Here is a 17,227-nt window from a genome sequence, read left to right as displayed (position 1 = left end):
GCCGGAACGGGGGCTAGGGGGCGTTCCCCAGTAACTCTGGTTTGAATGTAGTCAGAGCATTCGTAAGGCCATATGGCATCCCCAAATATTCATACAAACCAAAAGTAGTCCTGAAATTTGTCATGTAGACGTCTCCAGGAGCAATACGGATCTGATGATATCCACTCTTCAGATCGATTCTACTAAAGCAAGTAGATCCCTGAAGTTTGTCGAGTATATCATCTATCCTTGGGATGGGGAATCTGTTCTTGATGGTGATTTTATTGAGAGCTCGATAATCAATGCACATTCTCCAAGATCCATCTTTCTTCAAAACCAATAGCACTGGCGCCAATAAGGTGATGTATTGGGCTGATAGAAACCCTTCTCTAGATGCTCTTTCATAATTTTCCTCTTTCTTTTCTGAAATCCTTTGATGATCTTGCATCAGGTTTCGTTCGTCGAAACCCTCGGATGCGCTACCATCTGATTCTGGTACTGCTCTGGAATCCGGTGATGATCTCTTATCCGGCTTCTTCGATTCGTTCTCTTAATTGGAAGACTTTCCCTAATGAGATGGATATTGCCATGTCCATGAGCCGGCATGCATCCCAAATCCTAGCTTAGCATGTCTCATAATTCTCTGAATGGAGTCGAGACTTCTATTACAGACAATGCTCTCGAATCTCTTTTGGCAAACCGTAGCAAAAGCTGCTCCATTTGGTCTCTCAAATAATCTTCCGAAACAAAGACATAAGTATCCCAAAACCTCTGGCAGTAGTCATCCAATATATCTTTCTCAGTCATTTTCAAGTGATGCCAAGCCGTGATGACATCTCTTTCATATTCATCTGATATCCAAGTTGACATGAAAATTTTCTTGAATTTTAACCACGTCATAGGTGCTTCTCTGCGTAACAACAGATTAGACCACCATGTCTGTGCAATTCCTTGCAATTAAGATGCCGCCCTTCGCATCTTCGAGTGTTCCGTGAACCATCCTCCAAAGAAGGCGACGTCAAACTACTACAAACCCAAGGGTTCGGCGAACTCAGTAGGGTGGCCAGTTCTGTGGTGTACTGCCTCGAATCAAATCAATCGTATGATCGTTCAAATGTGCAAGAGATAACTCTCCTGGTAAGCCTTCAAGGAAACAGTCATCCTAAGCTTGCAGAAATTATTGTCGTTCCTTTTCGAGGTCAGACATATTTGACCTTTGATCATCATTCAATTCTTTCAAGAAGATCGATTAAACAAAAAGACTGGATTTCATCAAGTGGGACAGGCTTGCCTTTCAGCTTTACATCAAGTACAATCTCTTTGCCCTTCTCATTCTTCAAGATGGCCTTCCTTGCCCTATAATCGACCACGGCATTGTTCCTGTAAAACCTAGGAGGACCTCACACCCTTCCAAAGCCATCATGTAAAAGTACCCGTGCCCTAAATACCCCTGATAGTGCAAACGTAGTTTGCCAATGACAGGTGTAATGGCAACATCCCGTCCAGGTGCCGCTAGATGTTACAAGAGGGGCACCGCGTGCCAATAGAAAAGAACAAGCTGAACACATTTTTAGCACTTCAATAACAACTGAAACTAAAAAAGAGAGAGCACACGCGACGCGAAGTGGAAAAATTCCACCCCAGAGAGTATTGGCCCCCAAACCTTGGCGCCCCTTTCGGTAGTTCTTTATATTACTTGAACTTAGTGCAATGCCGATACTCGCGCTCTGCACCTTCACCCTGAAGCATGCCAAAGACTGAGCCCTCTGCACTTATTTTAAGGCCCTTGGCCTTGAAAAGCAGTTTACATGAAAAGCTTGAAACTCAAAAGCTACCGTTGAAAATCACCCAACGTAAATCACGGAAATCCGTATAGGTTGTCACGTCAGCACAGTCAACGTGAAACGCAGAAATCCGTACGGGTTGCCATGTCAACATAGTCAGTGTGTAACAGACTTGGACACTCCAACTCAAGATTCTACCGCAACACGACAGGAATTCACTTCAAAACAGTTCACAATTCACAATTGATTTGATACGGCTCGGTGGAGTTCCGTGCCTAGAGATATTGGCCCCAAAGATTGGCGCCCATTTCGGTATTTCTTTTTGTATTAATCTGTTGCACAAAGAACACAGAGTGGTTGGGTCTCACTCTCAGACTCTCCGTCCAAATGCTCTGAGAAGTGGGAGCCCAACTACCCTTATAAGAGTTACAAGGGTTGCTAAAAGCAGAGCCCCAAAAGTTGTAAATCAAAAGCTCTCAAGCCTTTTCAAATAATAAAGCAATTACTCAAAAGCTCTCTCTCTCTCTCAAGTATTGCGTAGAATCCAGCCCACGTAAAAAGCTGCCAAAAATTCCGTACGCAATCTGCCACGTCAGCAAGCTGTACGGATCCGCGTTTTCTGGTGCCATTTCCGGGAGTTCGTACGGCAAGGCCACGTCAACAGGACGGCCAGCTTTTCCCGAGACTGTTCCTTGCCAAAGGGGTGTGTGTGTGTGTGTGTACTTGGCAGCCACGTCACCAATACATACTCCCCTCTTCAAAGCATTGTAATCGTCCTCGATTACGCCTGCAAAACAGACAAAAGCCATAAACTGTCTTAGCAGACACTGATTGTTAGAATCGACGCACTAGGAACACACATCTAGCACATGTACCAATCGACAATCACATCACACGACATCACAGGACATCACTTGACATCACAGGACAAATCACATTCAAAACTCATTCGGATCTCAGACCATGATTTATCGACAACGCAATTAGCAATCGCATCTAGATCCACTCAGGACCTCATAGATGCCCGATTGACTAATCCCTATTGCAACCATGTCTATCGAGGTCATTCATACAAAAATGTTGTAGTCATTTCCTCTATCAATTCTTGCACTTAAGCAAGTCAAGAACAAATCGGTATCATATTATCGAGAATTCCATTTCATAGTCATACAGCAGAATAGTGTCAGCTCACAGTATCCCTAAAACTCAAAGAGACATCAGTGACTTTAATAGCAAAAATCGAGGCAATCTGTTGACAAAGGAGGAAGCAACCCCCCTCTTGTGCATACCCAGTGCACAAGATTCCGCCCAAGCTGAGTTCCGGGTTCCATCTAGAATAGACTATGCTAATCCAAATGCTTCAAGATAAAGATTCACAGTCTGAGGAGTATTTGCTAGGTCCTCCTCCTCCATCCACTTCGCATCCAATGCAGAATAGTTCTTGAATTTAACCAAGAACCCCCTTATCACTTTACCCTTAATCTTTCGGTCTTTATGTGCCAATATCTGTTCTAAAACAAGGATCTCCTCGTTTTCTTCCACTTCGGGTTCGCTCATCAAGCTCCCCATCTTCGGGCACGTCGCCTTTAAAAGGCTTCAAGAGACTCACATGAAAAACATTGTGAATTCTCCAAGTATCAGGCAGCTTCAATCTGAAGGAGACATCATTTATCTTTTCAGAAATCTGGAAGATCCGTAGTATCGCATACTTAGCTTTGAAAAAAGCCTCTCCTTTACTTTTTCTTTCTCAGGCGTGCCTTCTCAAAACGTAAGAGCACCCAATCGTTCTCCTTCAATTTCAAATCGCGACGATGGAGATCTCCTTATTCTGTCTTTCTTGAAATTTCTGCAAAGCCTCGCGGACCTTCGCAAAAGCCGTGTCCAAGTCACGCGTATACTCATCGACTTCAAAAATCTTATCTTTCGTGCTTAGGAAGGGTGGAACCTTCGTAGCACCTTCAATAATCTCAAATGGCGCCTTCCCCATCGAAGAGTGTATCGTGTTATTGTAGACAAATTCTACCAAAGGTAAATACCTTTTTCATTGAGTCTTCTGATCCGAGATGTAAGATTTCAATAAATCTAGTACCACTGAATTAGCAATCTTAGATTGCCCGTCAATATGCAGGTGGAACGATGACGAGAACTGCAACCACGTGCCAATGTTCTCCCAAATAGCCTTCCAAAACAAACTTGTGAATCTAGGGTCACTGTCGGAGACAATCGTCTCGGACATGCCCTGTAATCTAAAGATCTTGGCCACAAACAGTCTCGCTAAGTGATTCGGCTTGATTGTTTTCTTCACTGGAATGAAACGAGCTTGCTTGCTAAATCTGTCAATAACAGTCCAGATACCATCGTGACTACTCTGTGTTCTCGAGAGATCAAAAATGAAATCCATTGCAATACTTCCCCAGGGGCGGGTGAGTATGAGCAAAGGCTGTAACAATCCCTGTGCTTTATGCCTGTCAAACTTGACCTTCTAGCAAACCAAGCAACTGCGTACAAAATCGTCCACATCCTTCTTGAGTCTCGGCCAAAAGAAGTATCTCTCTACCCCTTTCAAGGTGGTAGCAATGCCGCGGTGACCCGTAAAAGGTGGACAGTGGCATTCGGTCATAACCTTTTCCCTCAATAGTTGTGTAACGCACAACATGGTTTTCCTCATCAAGTAGCCATCCCCAATGGAATATCCCGCTACTATCTCCCCATTCCGTATCCCAGTGAAAATATCTGCAAAATCTGTATCTGTGGCATATTGATCTACCATATCCTCGAAGCTCCTACGATGAATCGCGGAAATAGCCAGAACCAACGGCTTCCGAGACAAAGCATCTGCCACCAAATTCTTCTGTCCCTGCACATGATCTGGAAGTGAAACTGTGACAAGATGTTCGCCCACCGCATCTGCTTTTCCGATAGCTTCTTCTGTGACAAGAAGTAGTGTAAACTCTAATGGTCTGTGAAGACAGTAAAATCCGCTTTGAGGAGGTAATGTCGCCACTGAGTAAGACCATGGATAATTGCCAAAAGCTCTTTCTCATAAATCTATGTTGTCAATCCCGGTCTTGAGAACAATCGGCTCTTGTAGGCAATGACATGGCCTTCTTGCATTAAGACCGCACCCAGACTACGACCACAAGCATCACATAATACTTCAAATGACTTCTGTAAGTCCGGCAAAGTCAAAACTGGTCTTGTAGTCAATTTCTCTTTCAATGTTTGAAAGGCAGTCACCTCTATGGGTCCCCACGAGAAAGGAACTTCTTTCTGCGTCAACAAATGCAAAGGGGAAGCAACCTCTGCAAACTTTCTAATGAACCACCTGTAGTACGAACACAACACAAGAAGCTTCTAACTTCATGGACATTCTTCAAATCGGGCCAATCATGGATAGTCTCTATCTTGGCTGGGTCCATCTTCACTCCTGCTGCTGACACAATGTGTCTCAAAAAGTGAATCTCTGGTAGGAAAAATTCACTTTTCTTTGCATTAATCACCAGTGTGACATGAAACGTTTCGTGGTTTCTGTTGTTTCGGGGTTTCAAGGTTTTGAAACGTTTCGTTTCATAGCGTCAAAAACATGAAACAGGTTTCATAAACGACATTAAATTATATATTAATAAAATATGATAAATATGTATACAATGTAGCACACGTGACTCTAGACTTTAATGTCCACAAAAAAGAGAGAGAGAGAGAGAGAGAGAGAGATGTGCTCACTGCTCAGTGCTCACTGCTTAGAAGCGACTTCAAGCGAGCACAATCAATGAGATGTTCAGTATTGATGAAAGTTAAAACACAGCCACTAGTTTCATGAATCATAACTGATACATCATTGATTCATTTAGCAAAGTACTTCTATTGAACAAAGTTCAAACTTAATTCAATGTCACAAACCATAAGTTTTAGGGACCACAATCATCGTTAATTGGAGCTAGACCTCAAACTTCAATGAAAAACCAATGCATAAAACCGAAGCCTAAAATCAAAACGAGCAATGAAACCACATCAAAATGTGACCAGACTCCATAATAGCAATCTTGACCAATGAAACCTGAGTTCTAATACATAAGCCATCCAACATAGTAGCTACTCGCTAACTATCTAGTATAAAGTCATCACTAGGATCATGTAGAATCTGAGTCTGAAGTCGCATCCATCTCAGTGTGACCACTGGAAGAAGAAGTACCACTCTCATCAGATGGCATATCTCTCTCATAATAGCAATACGCACTTCGCTACGGACAACGTTGGGTTTCTGGAAAAAAAGCCCCAATTTTAAACGTTTCATAAAAAATGCCTGTCTGTTTCATGCGTTTCGGCAAAACGTTTCATAGGTTTCGGGGTTTCATCTGCATGAAACACGTTTTTATGTCACACTGTTAATCACCAACTTGTGATCTCGTAATGCCTGAAAGACCTATAGCAGATGTTCTCTATGTTCCGCCTCATCCTTGGAGAAAACAATGATGTCGTCAAAGAAAGTGCCAACAAATAGTCTGTACTCTCGAAAAATCCTATCCATCATCCTGTTAAATGTCACTGGAGCATTGGTTAGGCCAAAAGGCATCACCAAGAAGTCAAATAACCCAAAAGTCATCCGAAAAGCTGTCTTGTAGACATCTCCCTGCGCGATTCGGATCAAATGATCTCCGCTCTTCGAGTCTAATCCTGCTAAAACACGAGGATCCCTGTAGTCGATCAAGAATATCATCGATCCTAGGAATCGGAAATCTGTTCTTGATGGTGATTTTGTGGAGAGCTCTATAATCGATGCACATTCTCCAAGATCAGTCTTTCTTCAAAACCAAGAACACTGGAGAGCAGTACGGTGAAGTAATAGGCTGGACAATAACCTTTTCCAGGAGATCTTTCACTTGGTTCATAACTTCTTCGTTCTGGGCTTGGCTCACACGGTAAGGTGGCCGGTTCGGTGGTGTGCTTCTAGGTATTAGATCAATGGTATGATCCTCGGGTCGAGCGGGTGGTAACTCACCTGGCAGGCCATCTGAAAAGCAATTGGCATGAGTGTGGAGAAAATCTTGGCGTTCTTTATCAAGTTCAGACATATTTGTCCTATTCTCATCATTCAACTCTTTCAAAAAGATCAAGTAAATAAACAGACTGGATTTCATTTTTTGAAACGGCCGAAGCCGATACAATAGGGACAGACTCGCCCTTTAGTTTTACATCAAGTGCAATGATTTGGCCCTTCTCTGTAGTCAAAGTCGCTTTTCTCGCCCGATAGTCGACCACGGCGTTGTTCTAATGGTACCAGGGAATTCCCAAGAGCATATCACAACCTTCCAAGGACATTATGTAGAAGTCCTCATGTCCCAAATACCCCTGACAATGCAACCGATGTTTGCCAATGACAAGTGTAATGGCTACGTCCCTGCCGGGTGCCACTAGAACTGCCTCTGCTAGTGGTCCCATCCGATCGGGTGTGATCTCGAGCCGTGCCGCCAATTCAGGTGAAATGAAGTTGGCTCCTTTATCAAAGAAAATCAGGGCTTCTTTGTCTTTCACTTTTCCCCAAGCTCGGCAAAGTTCTGTACTCTCGTGAATCGTGCTTGGGTCAGTACCCATGCAATCTGTAACCAGTTCTGCTTTCATCTTGCCTTTTCGTCCACGTTCTTCAGCTGCTTTCGAACCTTCTGGCCTGTCTTCATCCTTGTCGTTCTGTTCTTTCGGAGCTTTTTTAGGGCACTTCGCAGAGATATGTCCAGTTTCCCCGCATGCAAAGCACTTCCCCTCTTTGATGTAGAGAGCTCTCTCTCGAGGAGTGAGCTTGGGTCGTGCATCCTTTTCTTTCTTTTATGGGTTGCTCTTCCTCTTTCTACTTTCATTGTTCAAAGTCTGTTCGGTCCTTTGCATCATGATTTTATTTGTGGGGTAGGTCAAACTGCCTGAGTGAATGGCGAAACCCCATTTCGCATGACTCATCAAGTCCTGAATGGAATCTGACTTTTTCTCTAAGCATTGATCTCGGATCTCTGTAGGAAGTCCCAAGGTAAACCGCTCAATCTGTTCTTTGAACAAGATCTTCTTGAATGAAGAGGCTGGTAGAAAAGAGCTCCAGAATCTCTCGCAATATGCGTCCAATGTATCCTTCTTGGTCATCCGAAGATGGTTCCAAGCAGTTCGTATTGCTCTAAGCATTGATCTCGGATCTCTGTAGGAAGTCCCAAGGTAAACCGCTCAATCTGTTCTTTGAACGAGATCTTCTTAAATGAAGAGGCTGTTAGAAAAGAGCTCCAAAATCTCTCGCAATATGCGTCCAATGTATACTTCTTGGTCATCCGAAGATGGTTCCAAGCAGTTCGTATGTCGCGTTCATACTCCCGAGTCAACCAAGAAGAAATAAAAAGCCTTTTAAATTTCAGCCATTTAACTGGCGCTGTCTTGTTCAATACAAGCGTGGACCACCAAGTTCAAGCATTTCCCTTGAAGTAAGAGGTAGCCCTCCGAATCTTGGAGTGCTCTCAGTAACGCCCTCCAGAGAAAGCTATGTCAAACTGTTGAATGAAGGCCAAAGCCTTCGAAGCATCTCGATATCCAGAAAACGTGTCAAATTTAATTGACTGTCCACCTTCTTTAAACTCTCGGACTTTCTTGCTTTTATCCTCCAGAAAGTCATATTGGTTGGCCTTAGAAAAATTCTTCTTCTTTGCAACATATAAGAGACAAATGGAGGAATTACCGCTTCAATCAAAGTTTGAAATGCTCTATGTGAAAGATACGCATTATTAATATGCAACAACCGCTTACGAAGGAGCGGGAAATCTACATCTAATGCCTCAAAATAGACCCAGAGCCAAAGAGGAAAATGATCAGATAAGGTGAAAGAACGATCAATCCTCATATCACATGCTATATTGCAGAGTGCCAATACATACCAGCGATCCAATCGTGCTCTATATCCGGAGTGAGCATTATAAGTAAATGTATAACCCCGCTTTGAAGAGTGCCTGCTGGCCCATAGATCCAAGACACCGGTATCACTCACCATGGCATCCCAAGAAGAGCATTCAGAGCTCAATATATGCGAATGACCAGTTGTGTTGTCTGTGTTTGCAGGTGCATTATTAAAATCCCCGCACCAAAAAGCATGTGAACGCCAAGGGTATTTGACCAACTCTTGCCCAAGATGACTTCTTTGTGCCAAGCCAGTATAAGCATAAATACCAACAAATTCCAAAATATTTCCTTGGGCAAGACATTGAACTACCATCCAACACCCCGCCAGATCATTATGAGCTAAATCCGGCTGCAGTTCATGACGCACCATCATCAAAACATCCAAGAAAGAACCGGTACCAACGTAAGCAATTCAGAATCCCGCATAATACGAAGATTGACCTACAAAATCATGTTGATTATGCTCCTGTAGCACCACTATATCTGCTTTATTTGTGTGTACATAATGCCAAATTAACTTCCACTTGTAGTGGTTGCACAATCCGCGCACATTATACATAAAGCATCTAAGAGGAGAATTCATCTATACAGTATTTACAAGAGAAGCATGAGGCACTAAAATCAAGTGGTATTGCCCATGGGCACATCCGCTTCCATATTAACAATCAATAAAGCGGACTCCATATGCGTTCCTTGGTGGGGATTCTGATGCAGTGGCAACGACACAGATGTCGATCCAAGTAGAGCATCTTTATATGAGTGCACCATTCTGCCCCACGCTTCAACGAGCAACTTGTGATCACGAGATATAGATGTAGAAGGTCCACCAGTTCTCGCATCCAAAGCAGCCACATAATTTCTTGAAACAGGCGAAATACGAGGCTTAGCTGTCTTCTTTGGAGTTTGCCAACCATCAGTAGAATCTCTCATTTTGGCTTTACCTTTGGTATCTGCCTTTGCAGCAGGGTGCACATTAGGCATGCTTTTATTTTGATCTTTTCCCTGTTTGGCCTGCATGCTTCCATTAGCATCCCCCATCTTTGGTCTCACAAATGAAAAGGAGGGAGAGGCAACATGGGTTCCATATGCAAGAACAGCAGAGGGTGGTAGTTTCAGCAAAGATTCCTGGCATTCAGACTGCATGTGGCCAAATTTGCCACAACTGAAACATGCACCTACAAATTTTTCCCATTTGAGTTTAAACGGCCTTTTGCCTACCATTGGATCACCAAAGTCAACCGTTATTCCTGGCGGCGTCGGCTTATCCGTATCCCACAACACACAAAATCTATTGGAATTAGTATCCAAGTTTGGGGGGCATATTACTTTGCCCAACTGAGCAACTAGGAGAGGCAAGAAATGCTTCCAAGTTCGTGGAGATCCAACTATTTCCACACAAACTGGGCACCTATGTCCTATCCAGCTCTGATAGTCTTTAGTAAGCCCCCATGGCAATACATGTGTCATTTGCATATTGAAAAACAAGGGCGACATTTCCAATAATTGCGAGCGAGCTTCCATGTCTGCCAGTAACACCTCAAAAAAACCGCAGGTACCAAAATACACTCCTCGGACAGCTTGTCTTTTCAAGAGGAAATCAATCCATTGACCTACATCTTGCGCGCGCGCACACACGCACACGAGACTAAACGTCAACACAAAGATTAGCTTACTGAGTTTCTGTCATTATTCAAGAGATCAGATCGTCCCGAAAATTTACAACATGATCAAACACAGAATGCGTGCCTTAAGCAAATGAGCTACAAAATTCAAAAGAAAAAAACTACATAAACACCGGAAAAAGAATCAGACAACTTGCCTTCTTGCACAGCCTCCTTGTTGCACCCCGATGCAGCTTCATGAAATGCATGGACTTCATGAGAGAACACCCCTTCAAAATACAGACAGGAATCATACAGGTCTGCAGAAGTAAAATTGCTCTAGGCCATGCACAATCTGATGGCCGAAAAAGTGCAATCCATTTGCCCAATCATTGTTACAAAGTCAACAGCCAGCAGCTCGCAAAAAATTATCATAATGACTGACTGGAGGAAGCTGCAAAGTTTGCTTCAGCTCATTGGTCAAATCAAAAGGAATTTTCACAGCAACATGCCCTTTTGATGCCTCCATGAGCATAAACTTTTCGTTTTCTAGTAACCCATTATCCTGCATATAATCAAACGAAGCCATTATCAAAGGAGTTGATGATGACTACCCAAATAATCTGAAAACTTGCACATGTTTGAAACCTTACTTCGCCAGTTTGGCCCTCACTACCAGATGTTAATGAAAGTGTTTGATTAGTTCCACCCAGGTTCATCCAGACAGATAAATTTCTCCTTGCATTCGTACCAAATGCTTCACATCGCATTGCAACAGCAGAATATGACAGAGGGGTTGCAGCAGCTGGAACACCAGCTACCTGTCCTGCTGTCTCAAGGGCCTGCAGATAACACAGTATCAAAAAACACAGTACAGAAGCTTATTATAAAGATGATAACTAGTGTAATACATGGTGTTCAACAGACTTACCGACTCCAAAAGTTGACTTACACCAATAACATTAACAGCAGGGGTGTGAATTGGTGTTCTTGAAAGCAGCTGTGGAAGATCTGTGCAAGACATATCGCTAATGAGGTCATCCTTGGGTTCAATAACCTGCAGAGGAATAAATTTTTCACGTCTTCTCCTGATGCATTTCAACAGGTTTGTCAAAATTTACAATGTCCACAGCCTGGTCTGAGTTCCTTGGTAACTGACATTGCAGCTCATTATACCTTTCATAGAAGTTCAAAATTAGAACCACCCGTACCTCATGAAATGAAACCATCTTCTCGAAAAGTAGCGAATTCCAAGGGTGCACAGTGTTCAGCTGTATATCCAGGCCAAATGTGAACCCATCATCAGGTGAAAACATTTGCAGCAACTCATCTCTCAAACTGGAGAGCTCTGTCTGCATGATGTGACGAAATTGTCAGATCTGATCATCCTAAATCGAAGACTTTTTTCCAACATCAAACCATCATACTTCAAATGATGTCGATAAATTGCTTAACACAAGGGACACTAATGTGTCGTTTGAGAGGTTCTCCATCCTGATTGAAGCTAACAGTTCCAAGGCAGATGCATTATTTGCAGGGGTTCCATAAAGCTGTGCATCCAGCTTGGTTGCCCTCAAACCAGTGCTGTCAATTTCAAGAAAAGGATCAACCTGAAAATGACATGGAAAACAAAGTAAGCATGCAACCAGTCTATGAGATGAATCAGATACGCCTGTCTCGACTCTCTGTCCTCTCGATATTCAGAATGAAAAGGACAAAAGGTAAAACAGATGATGTGAAGCTGCACGGGATGGGTCAAGCTCTGACACTAGTAGAGGAATGCGATCATATATGCTCCAGGAATACACCAGTGGTATGCATGCCTATCTAGCTCCATTCAGGACAGTACTGTGGCTATGCCCTTTATCACAGGGATTGGAGTAAAGATCCCAATAAGAGCGCTCAAGGATCCCAGTAAATGCGGTGTAATCTCTCCTGCTGCCTTAAATGTTCCGATGCAACCTAGGTGTCCAATAGCCTGGTGCTTGTAATTGCTTGTGTTAACAACTTCTACCTATTTGAGTGTGACACCGCTTTGTGCTAGTATCGAGAGTGGTGTGATAGCTTATGGGGCTAAGGTTTCTGCGTCTAGGACAAAGGCACGTCTAATCATTGTGTTCGTCTGGCCAAGCTTAGAGATTCTCTCTCTCGAAGGCTCGTTCATACCAAACTGTAAGTCAGAGCAAGAATTCTCCCAATTGTGCACTGCCTTGAAACTTCCTCTATCGACATTCTTTCCTCTGCAGAAAGCGCTGACTCTCTTACTAAAACGAGAACTGCTTCTCTCTAGAACTTGTCAAATGGTTTTTTCCTGTCTTGCACCCGCTTTTCCCTAAAAGCACTTTTTTTGGTGCAAAAAAGACCCTTCTATTAGTTATCTGCCAACAGTGCACAGTGCACTACATCAACCCCTACGACAAGGGAAACTGTACCAAAGCTTAGTCGCATGAAACCCCATGTCATCCCCTTGAAACAAAACAAAACGAAACTCAAAACACGCTCTTGGCCGAATGCGAAGGAAAAAGAAAAAGCCGCCTTACGTTCGCCGCTCAAAGGTAACCGCCTTAAGGTCTAGCTGCCCGAAAGATACCGCCTCACCTCAGGACGTACGTGGGTTTACCCACTACGACCCCAGTGGCGCAGAGGGGTTTGTGGGCATATCTATGTTCCCTGCATGCCCCGCCTTGGGTTTTTTTCCCTTGGCATGAGTGCAAACGCGTGAGAGCCCCAACCGAGCTACCTCTACACAGGTGAAGAGCCATCCCACAGCCAGTTGTCTGTGCTGAGGAGCCTGAACGCCTGCGTTGCTCTTTCTCTCTGCAAGACAAAATCACATATTCCAATCAATTCCTCTCACCGCCAGGTGCTCACGGAGGGGCTGCCATGTCCTTGGAGTGGCAGCTTCCAAGGACACCCTCAAGCACACTTGGCTTACACAGAGACCTAAGACACACCAAGCATCCATGTGGCTGCCTCCACCAACCGACGTTCCACACATGAGAATCCACGAGAAACAAAAAAAAAACTCGCAAAATTTCTACCATCGGCTGGCATGTGCTCCCCTTGCCCTCCTCTCTCGTTAGTAGCATCCCATACCACCCTATACAAGAGTTGGGAGGGCCTGTCAGGCTAGACCATCACGGTCCCATGAGATCTAGTAGTTTTGTGCACGTCGCCATGTCGCGCATACGAGCAGGAAGGAGGCTTTGATACCAATGTTAGTCCCTCGCCAGATCCATCCTGCACACATGACATGACACAAGCCAAACTCACACCTAGACACACATAGTGAGCAGACATCAGGGTCACCTCCCAGCCATAGAGCCGATACGGGCTCACCCTCGAGCCTAGGAGCCTACAGCCAAGCGGGCTAGCCTCTGCCACAAGGGCCAGTGTCCCATACCACCAAACCCACCCCAGTACGGGTGTGCGGGCAGAGCTACCAAGGGCGAAGAGTCCAAGTGTGGTGATCACACAAGATGTCTCACAAATAAGACTCAAGTCCTATTTATAGAACTTCATAACCAAAGGGCCATGTTCAAACTGGCTGTACATAACTGCAAGCGCCCCTCCTGATGTCTGGGGACGTAACACTGAGTCCATCGCGTATCGAGCGCGCTCCCATCTTCATCGCTCTGTCTTAAGGGGCATAAGCGAAAAGAACCCAAGACCACATGGCATTTATGGATTTGGAAGAGTACTTGCAGTTTCTCCTCGACGAGCTTCGCGACATTCTTTCACAACACCCACAGCAAAATCTCCCAATGATGCACGGTTTCCAATAGTTTCTGAATTACATGTTACCTCCTCTGATGCCTTGAGTGGTACCTCCTCCTCCTCCGACACAAAGTACGAGAGCTTCCAATAGGCAACCTTCCTAGTTGTCTGTTCCAATCAGAGGAGTCTTCGGGAATATGACTCCATGATCGGGCTCACAACAGACAAGGTGAAGGAAGTCGAAGAAAAGGTCACTCAAGTTCACAGGATCGCAATCGCCAAAGTGGAAACCTGTGTGAAAACAGAAATAAGGGAACATCAGCTTCAAGAAGAGAATGCCCTCAAGCTTCGAATCGGAGGGCTGCCCCAAGCCTGGGATAAGTGCCAACAGGATTTCTGCAAGTTAATCGATCTTCTCAATGAGACTCTTCAACCGGTCCATGTCGACTACGATGCAGTAGAATGTATCGTCAACAAGTTCAACACCAAGCGCACACCTAGTGGACACGCTATTCTTGAGTTCAAAGACAAAGAGGAGCAGCTCCGACTACTCCAGCAATCACGTCTCTTTCGAGACACCAGGTTTTGGATCGCCGAAGAACTCACCCCGACACAAGTCAAGCACAAAAGTGAAGAGTTGAAAAAAGTACGTGAAGCACGAGCCAAAGGCAAGTGGGCAGTATACCGCCGAGGGAAGGCCATCATCCAGGAGTTTCGAACCCCTAAACCAGCCCCTGATCCATAGGACCCCCCCTTAGACTTTTCTTTTTCTTTTGATGGACCCTCAATCCTTAACTGATATGTATCGATTGCCCCTACTTAGAAGAAGCGATTGTAATGTTTTGATTTTGGTCCCATGGGTCATATTTGACCTCCGAGGATGATAATTCAATCTCTCTCTCTCTCTCTCTCTCTCTCTCTCTCTCTCTCTCTCTCTCTCTCTCTCTCTCTCTCTCTCTCGCTCACATATGGGTCTCTCACTGTTTTTAGGGCTTCGCCACTTCTTCTTTGCTGTTTTGAGGGTTTCAAAATTGCCTTTTGGCCGTCTCTAGGGTTTCGAAACTGATTAGTTGCTGTTTTTTAGGGTTTCGTCATTGTTTTTTGTTGTTTTCTAGGGTTTCGTAACCATTTCTTGCTGTTTTTTAGGATTTTGCCACTGTTTTTTGCTGGTTTTTAGGGTTTCAAATCTGTGTTTTGCTGTTTGTTAAGTTTTCACAAGCGTTTCTTACTGTTTTTTAGGGTTTCTTAAACTTTTTTGTTGTTTTAGACTCTCTCTCTCTCTCTCTCAATCATGAGAAGCGTCGAAGAAGTGCCAACGGCTTCCCCCACGTGTAAGAAGACGCATCCCTCGCCGGCCGCCCATAAAGCCTCTTTCATGCGGAGAGGGAAAAGAATGTCGACAATAGAGAAGGAAATGAGAGAATGGAGAAACGAAGTTGAAGAGTGGAGGAAGTAGAGGAGCACTATTCTTCAAAGATGGACTAAAAAAAGAGATGGCATGTGTAGGAGGATCGCATCGCTCGAGGAGAAAGTGGTCATTCAAGATTCCATCATCCGAAATCTACAAGCAAAAAGTGGGCAGCTCGAAGAAGGCGAAATTCAGTCATCCATGACGAAAGAATTGAATACCATGAGAGAAGAAATATGGGTTATCAAGGAAGGTGAGGAGAAGAAGTCATGGGCTACGGTCATCTCCGCAACACAAAAGAAAGTAGAGAAGGCCAAAAAACGGATTGAGGTTGCCAAGAAAGAAAAAGGTAAGGAAGCTCCTTGTACACCCACTCTTATTAACATGACCCTTGAAGAGGAACAAAGGAGGAGGATGCCAGCTCTATATATGAGGGTAACTGGCCTCAAGGACATAAACAATGTAGAAAAAGAGGTCACAAGCCTCACATCCATGATGGGGGTGGACAAGCCTTCACACACAAAGGCATGGAAAGTGGGCAAGAATAGTGATGGCCCGGGAGAATCTTCAAAAGGGAGAGCTCTTATACTACGCGTCCCCTCCTTGGAAGAGAAGAAGGAATTCTTGAGAAAGAGGCCTACTCTCAAGAAAGGTATTTTTCTCGGTAATGATCTCACTCTCCCACAGCTTGCGCATATGAGAGAAGTAATGCCAAAGATTACGGCGGCAAGGGAGAAGGGAAAGATGGCCTTTTACAGAGATGGTCGGGTGGTGCGACGCTCTACATGACGGTGTGGGACCTATGGGACCACACTGAAGATGGCTACTTTGAATTGTAATGGATCTATGAGGTTGGACATTGGTGCCTTTGAGGACAGTTTCAGAGACAGGGACATTGTTTTCTTCTCAGAGACGCATCAGGCCCCCGAGCAGCTTATGCCACATGTGGTGGGATACATATGGGAGACAGCCCACAGGACCGTCGCAAGATCTGAGCATGGGAGTAGAGGTTCAGGAGGAGTAGCAGTGCCATTTAGGGAGGAGTCACAGCCACTACTATATATTGTAGGGAGAGATGATCATGCTAGATACATGTGGGTGAGGCTGAGAGCTAACACAAGCCGATTTCTATACATTGACATATGTTACTTCCCCCCCAGTACGTCAGTATATGCTGCATCCAGAGGACAGTCGCCTTTCTCTATACTAGATGATGATATATGGGAGTTTTCTAGGAATGGTGATATCATCCTCCTAGGGGACTTCAATTCCCGAATGGCCAACTCTCAGACAATCTTCTACGACACTTCAGATGAGATGCTTAGAGAGCCGGATGTGGGTGAGTTGGGGCTTCACAGATGCTCACATGACAGAGAGCGGACAGAGTATGGGAGATACCTCACGGAGATGACGACAGCACATGGGTTAGCCATACTTAATGGCTTACAGCGATTTCCTCAAGCAGCCGGTTTCACATGCTTTCCACACAGACACGGGGCCAGTACAACGGACTATGTTATGGCACAGCCGAGCTTTATTCCTTGTATTCAGGATTTCACAGTGGGAGCCAAACCAGTGGGCGTAGCAGTGGATCATGCACTTTTGACATTTTCTAATTTATTTCAGTTAGTACATCCCAGACATCAGGAGGTAGGTCACATACCCCTTATACACTTACACCAGAGACTGACTCAGTTTATACAGAGGAGATCTATAGCCGTCTATGCGCAGCTGGTCCCTGCCTCTGAGCGGAGTGCACCACTTTACTGACTGAGACACTGCATGGGCAGCATAAGAGGCATACCCACACACTC

At 44.5% G+C, this 17,227-nt stretch overlaps 2 protein-coding genes across 2 annotated transcripts in view; both read right to left on the bottom strand.

Annotated features, from left to right (window-relative positions):
- The window catches only part of LOC147423340 (protein SEMI-ROLLED LEAF 2-like), a 114,425-nt gene that overhangs the window by 40,696 nt on the left and 56,502 nt on the right, over positions 1 to 17,227 (bottom strand). Inside the window, exons 14-18 of the mRNA XM_086501033.1 lie at positions 11,716 to 11,898; positions 11,500 to 11,640; positions 11,220 to 11,345; positions 10,942 to 11,130; positions 10,507 to 10,853 (exon numbers count right to left, since the gene is read on the bottom strand). Coding sequence (XP_086357159.1) covers positions 10,692 to 10,853; positions 10,942 to 11,130; positions 11,220 to 11,345; positions 11,500 to 11,640; positions 11,716 to 11,898 — 801 coding nt within the window. The 3' untranslated portion in view covers positions 10,507 to 10,691. The remainder of the gene's footprint in view (positions 1 to 10,506; positions 10,854 to 10,941; positions 11,131 to 11,219; positions 11,346 to 11,499; positions 11,641 to 11,715; positions 11,899 to 17,227) is intronic.
- LOC147423341 (uncharacterized) lies at positions 9,309 to 10,168 on the bottom strand. The gene has a single exon (XM_086501034.1). The coding sequence runs from the start codon at positions 10,158 to 10,160 to the stop codon at positions 9,309 to 9,311; it is 852 nt and encodes a 283-aa protein (XP_086357160.1). The 5' UTR covers positions 10,161 to 10,168.

This window comes from Adiantum capillus-veneris, chromosome 26 (genome assembly GCF_014529385.1).
Source record: "Adiantum capillus-veneris isolate H3 chromosome 26, ASM1452938v2, whole genome shotgun sequence".
Taxonomy (NCBI): Eukaryota; Viridiplantae; Streptophyta; class Polypodiopsida; order Polypodiales; family Pteridaceae; genus Adiantum; species Adiantum capillus-veneris.
Note: the sequence above shows the minus strand (reverse complement) of the source record. Positions and strands in the feature narration are given on the sequence as shown.

Bases quoted from the DNA above. Each gene is read 5' to 3' on its own strand.
- LOC147423341 (XM_086501034.1), bottom strand. From the start codon at position 10,160: ATGCAAATGACACATGTATTGCCATGGGGGCTTACTAAAGACTATCAG.